Source organism: Colius striatus, chromosome 18 (genome assembly GCF_028858725.1).
Source record: "Colius striatus isolate bColStr4 chromosome 18, bColStr4.1.hap1, whole genome shotgun sequence".
Taxonomy (NCBI): domain Eukaryota; kingdom Metazoa; phylum Chordata; class Aves; order Coliiformes; family Coliidae; genus Colius; species Colius striatus.
In genome coordinates, this window is record NC_084776.1 from 6800964 (window position 1) to 6806963 (window position 6000).

At 50.7% G+C, this 6000-nt stretch overlaps 1 protein-coding gene across 1 annotated transcript in view; it reads right to left on the minus strand.

Annotated features, from left to right (window-relative positions):
- HID1 (HID1 domain containing) overlaps positions 1-4968 on the minus strand; it is a 30688-nt gene extending 25720 nt beyond the window's left edge. The window contains exon 1 of the mRNA XM_062011031.1: positions 4797-4968. Coding sequence (XP_061867015.1) covers positions 4797-4862 — 66 coding nt within the window. The 5' untranslated portion in view covers positions 4863-4968. The remainder of the gene's footprint in view (positions 1-4796) is intronic.
- Between the last annotated feature and the right edge of the window lie 1032 nt (positions 4969-6000).

Sequence of the window (6000 nt, forward strand, 5' to 3'; positions counted from 1 at the left end):
ATCCATTACCAGCAACACTGTGAGCTGGGGCCACTTTGGATCCTGCAGATCATCACAGATCTGTCCTCTTTTGAGAAGGGAGCTGCAGCACAGGTAAGAAAGAGCCTGACATTCCATCAGCACAGTGCAGACAACGAGCTCTGCACCAGCTGTGCAGTAAGAACTTCATTGTTGCCAGAAGAATTGAGAGATCAGTGGCTCAGCTCAACTCTGAAAACATGACCAGCATATCTGAAGAGCAAGTCCCTGACTCCACACACTGAAGTTCCTGACTCCAGCACAGAGGCTGTTGAAGTTACAGAGCTAACTGGTGGAGAGATACTGCTGCCTGATCCAAGCTCTCCTCAGCAAAGCGATGAGATGACTGTAGCACAGAGCAGTCACTGAGAACACAGTGGGCAGAGCCAAGGTGATGTGACATCCCAGAGTGGACAAGGAGAGAGACTTTTTCCTTCAGTTCACCTGGGCAAGGTGTAAAAACCTCCCAGCTGCACGCTGGCCATACAAAGGTGGAACCAGTCCTACCAGACACCTCTAGTGTTTATTTCCCCATTGTTACCCATGTTGGGTGGAAGGTTCTTTAAAGCACACCACACACACGTGCTGTGGGAAACAGAGAAGGAAGATGCTCAGTTTGCAAGCATCTTACCAGTTCCTGAACAGAGAATCTCAGCCCTGACCAGGCAATCCCCAGGCAAATAGGAGACGTCACAGGAAACTGGAACACAGAGTGGAGTTGACCACGTCTGATAAACAGGAAAAGGTCTCAAGGCACAGCCTTCCCCTCCTTCATTACTGTGGTCAGCCTGACACTAGCACCACATTTACTTTCTCTGTCCCATACAATCCCTCACAAACTCAGGGAGGGTGAGGATTTGCCCCTTGCTCCCAGCCAAAAGGTCTCTGTGCTTACACCTTACAGCAAATGCCTGTTCCCAACAGATGCCTACCAGAGGCACCTGTTCTAAGGTTGCTGCAAGCCATCAGCAGAGAATCATGGGGGCTAGCAGCCTCCAGTCTTGCTCACTGTGTTCTCTTTTTGCTTCTTGCCAATACACCAGCTGCATCCCACCAGCCAAGGTAATGAAGTGTTTGAGGCAAGGACTCTCTTTTGTCTGGGACTCAATAGCAGAGCGAGTCTCTCGTCCCTCACCAGCGTTTCTAGACAGTGCTATGCAAGCTCAGATACTGAGAGCAGTGTGCTCCTTTCCACCCTAAATGAGGCAGAACTGTGGAGTGGAATGACAAAAGAGCCATTCCCACAGCACTTGATGGAAGCTCTAGGACATCAGGCAACCCTGCAACAAATTAGTTGGAAGCAATTCATGTGCCTTTGCATCACCTGTTTGTGAGGCACAGTGCAAAAGGAAAGTGTGACAACAGATTTATTCACAACATTAATAATTAGCAGGATTTCATCCCTGCTGCCAAGGACAGCAGCTCCACACAGATTCCAAAGCAACAGGAAATTTTTCTATAGGACCTTTAACGTCAGCAGTGCAGAACCAAAAGACTCCACATGCATCTGCCACCAGTTCACTGCTCCCACTGCAGAGACAGGGTTGCAAAGGAAGCTGGAAAATGGGATTCATAGAAGTCTGGCAGGGAAAGCTTAACTGTTTGAGGGCTTAGTTACAGCTTTGCTCTTAAAACAACTTTGTTTTTGATCAACCCCAGACACTTGGACACTCGAGTCAAGCTTGAATACTATCAGGAATAGGCTACCAGAACCCATCCTCTCTCCAAGCACAAGATGTACTTTTATCAGGCTCATGCTGACAGCTTGTTGTACTACTGCATTTCCACATCAGAGAAAAGGAAAGGGCTAGAGTATGTCCCTCGTGTTTGATCCTCCCTGGCTCTTTAAAAGCAGAGGCATAGCTAGCACTAAAATCCAGCAAGCTGGTTCATAAGATCAAAATTTCTTATCTTCCAGCCAGTTGCTTCCAGGAACCATTTAATCACCAACTGGCTGAGCAAAGAAAGCACATTTCCCCAGCAGTTAGGACTCCTACCTTCAGTTCCCTGCTCTGCCACTGACTTGTTGTCACACTCAGGAGCTATGTTTCCCTTCACCTGCTAAGTAGACAGCATTTTGATGAGCAATCTGGGAGGGTGCACACACTCTCCATGATAAAAAACACACCTGTTTTTTTATGAAAAGGGTGAGCCTTATCAATTTAAAGGTGTGCAGTGTAATGTAACATATGTATCACATAAAAATCCTAAAGCTCATTTCTCCATGTGTGATTATAAGGACAGATCTCTATCCTTATGGTGCTCCTGCTCTTCTTTTAATCACTGAAATCCTTCTAAAGTGCATTTTCTTCTTTAATACTCATACACCTTCAGAGTTTCTCTTTGCCAATTAAAAACAAATCAATAAAGTCCATTTTATTTGTGTCCAGATTGTGTTTGACTTCCAAGTTCTGGGCTCCAAGTGTGCTACAAGCATCCACGTGTTATGTCCCTTGCAGGTTTTTTGTAAATGTTCACATGGGAACACTGGTATTTAACTAAGGAAAGCCTGGAGATTAGAACTTATTTTAAAGACAGATTTCATTTCAGTGCCAACTCTGAACCTTCACCAGGGAGTGAGTAGTGCTTTCTGCTCAACCTTTTCCTTCCATCAGAGCCTGAGGAAACACCATATAGTGCATTACAAACCTCACAGTGTCATATTACCAATGATTTGATGGAAATCTTGTTTGTCCAGCTACCTAATGTAAGAGGACAAGGCTGCAAAACAAGAGACGTGCCACTGAGAAAGTGTATTTTGAGCTAACAGGTTTGAAGGATTTGACTCTGTCCATTACTGCAGCCTGGTTTTGAATCCAGGGTCTTGTGGGCTAGGAGGTTACAAAAAGGTGCTGCTGGTAGGAGCTCAGAAGGCTCCAGGAGAGGCCAGTCACGCATCCTGCACAAGCAAACACCAGTGCCCTTCTACAGTATGTAAATATGGGAGCGCCAACACCCCACCCTTTTTCCACATGGCAGTGAGTCTCACCTAGACCACAAAGACATGAAATTAATCCAGCTAAGAATGAAGCTTTTTCTCCTTCTTTTATTCAGAGCCACAGTGAACCTTCTTTCATTACACACATCAATAAATCAAGGGAGGAGAGCACTCTCTTGGCTGGCAATGTGAAGGGTTGCCTCATACAGGATTTTCTTTGTGAACGGTAGACTGAGAAGATCCCCATAGGCTGGATTCTCACTCCCCATCTCATTTTATAAGCATATTTCCTAATGGAGGAAGGAAAATCCAAAGTTGAAGGCACTCTGAAATATTTGGCATGCAGAAGAGACTATGGAAGAGTCCATTAATATATTAATTCATCCACTTCTCTTTTCATCTAGGAATGTTGTGGAACATCCACAGCTGGAGGTTTTTAAGAGCATGTCCACAAAAGCCATACCTGAGCAAAGCAGATAGAAGTGATACTGCTTTAGAAAATAGGAACACTTTCTCAAAGGCTCTCCCAGCCTTGCTATCCAGGATTTGCTTCCCAGTCATAGTCTCCATCTGTGATTTTTCACAGATTTTCTCCTATTACCCTTTACCCCTTTGCATCCACACTCTTCTGATTTCATTCCACGTTTTAAATATCTTTCTGCCATTATCACCAAGTTTTCTTAGCAGCTGTTATGCTGAGCCCATCCAACCCTTAAGATTCTGTGCTTCTGTGAAGGTGAATCACAACAGCAGTTCTCACTGTAGTTCAGAAAAACCTGAAATGTGGTTTCTCAATATAGCAAAATCCCTGTTTCTTAGACAGGACAGTTGACTAATTTTCTGCCAGTGTGCTGGGGCTTACTGGGCTCTCAAGAAGTAAGCTAGCTCCTAGGATCTGCACATCTGTTAGACCTCCAGGCAACTACCCTCCCTATACACAGGCCTGACGTCCTTTCACGTAATTCCCTCTCAACAACAGCCTGCAGAAATATAGCATTATTTCACAGGTGACAGATGGAAGCTTCTTCTGCTGGAAAAAACCTCTCTCAACAGCATGGCTGGCCCACAGCCCTTTCCATCAGCTATTACCCAAACGCAGGGCAAGGTTCTCCACCAATTATTCAGGGGGGAAAGGAAAACACAGATACAGAAAATGAGGCACTGTCAAACCTTGTGGTGATGTAAACCTGCAGCTGAATACATTAGGAGCTGTGGGGCATCCCTTAGGACAGCAGCATCTCGGCCTCCTACCACAGGACGCTTCTCAGCAAAGCAAAAGATGTCAGAGGCAGCGAGGGCCATGACACAACACAGGCATGGCCCTGCCACACTCGCCAGCTGCCCCCGGGACCCGGCCTCAGGGAGCTACTCCTGCCTTTCCAACGACATGGAGGATGTCAGCAGCTTGCACAGACCCCTCATCAGCTTCCCAGCCTCAGGGCAAGGCCTGACGGAGGCAACCTGGCCCAAAGCCGGCCATGGCCGAGGCGGCCGTTGTCACCCCGCGGGTGTCCAGCAGCGTGCGGCCCTGTCCCCACGCACAAGGCGGCCGCGCCGGCCCTGCGCACCGGGGCCGTGCTGCAGGGACAGCACCGCGTCTCGGGCCAGGGCCGGAGGAGAGGGGCCTGTCAGCCCGCCCGAGCTGCCTCCGAGCGGCCCCGGCCGCCCCACAGCCGGGGGACGCCGCGCTTCAGGACAGGCGGCCGGCTCCCAACACGGAGCGTCCCCCCGTCACCTCACCCACCGCCCGACACGGCGCGTCCCCCCCTCATGTCACCCACCGCCCGACACGGCGCGTCCCCCCCTCACCTCACCCACCGCCCGACATGGCGGCCCTCACCTGGGTCTTGGTAGTGAGCTGGATCACCGCCTTCCTGAAGTTGAGCTTGGAGTCGGCGCTGCCCATGGTGCGGCCCGGCTCGCTGCGGCCTGCGGGCAGAGCCGGGCAGGGCCGTCCCTCACGCCGCCAATCCCGCCTCCCCTCCTCGCGCCGCAGCTGCCGCCATCCCCCGTTCCCGCACCGCGCTCCCTCCCTCCTGTCAAACTCGCCGGTCCCGGCCCTCCCTCCGCCCACGGCCGCGGCTCCTCCTCCATCCCGCCCCGCCGCCTTCCCACAGGCACCTTCCCCTCCTTTCCCATCTCCGTCTGTCATCCGTTCTCCTCATCACCTCCGCCTCTCTCCCACACTTCGCTCCCCACGGCCGTGTTTCCCCTGCACCGTCCCTCCCCTTTCCCTGGCACAGCCGTGCTCACCCTCCTCCTTCAGCCCTTCCTCACCCTCCCCTCCAGCTTAGGCTGCCTCCACGTCCTCAGCCCCTCTCAGTCCCTGGCATCTCCCTTGTCTTGGCAGACCTTTGCCAGACCGCCACCTTCTCATCTTGCTCCCTTCCTCCTCCCATCTGCCTGCAGCCTTTGTTCCCAGAACCGCTTTGCTCCACTGCCCTCGGGCACAAGCCCCAGGACAAGTCCATCTAGCCAGTCTCAGCAGACAGGCCCCGAGCCCGGATGGTCGGGAAGTGCAGAAGGATGCCAAGAGGAACGGCCAGCTCCAGCCTCTCCCTAATCCTGGACTGAAAGGGGGCAGGAATGCCCAGGCTTATGCTTGTAACAAGTGTGCAAGCATCTTGTAATGAGCTCATTGCATGTAGTGGCCCATTAACCCTAATGAAATTGTGCCCACCTGCAAAGAGAGGATGTTTTATAACCCTAGGGACTGGGAATTCAGCATTTAGCCCTCACTGAACACCTCACAGCAGCCATTTGAGGTAATTCAATGCTGCCTTTGAAGCGATCCTCACCATTTCCTGCACTGAGCAGCTCTCTGAACGGCAAGCAGGTCTTTTTGCTGTCGCTGAGTTACATTCCACATGCTCAGCTCTGCAAACCTCCTTCCTTCAGAGGAAATGAGGTAATTCTAATCATTTGGGGAAAAAAAAGAAAGCAATGTGCTGACTCCCCAGCTGGGGCAGACTGTGGGATTCTCATTTGTTGGTATATAACCCGTGGAGAAAGCACCAATGTTTGATTGCACTGAGTGACAGGTC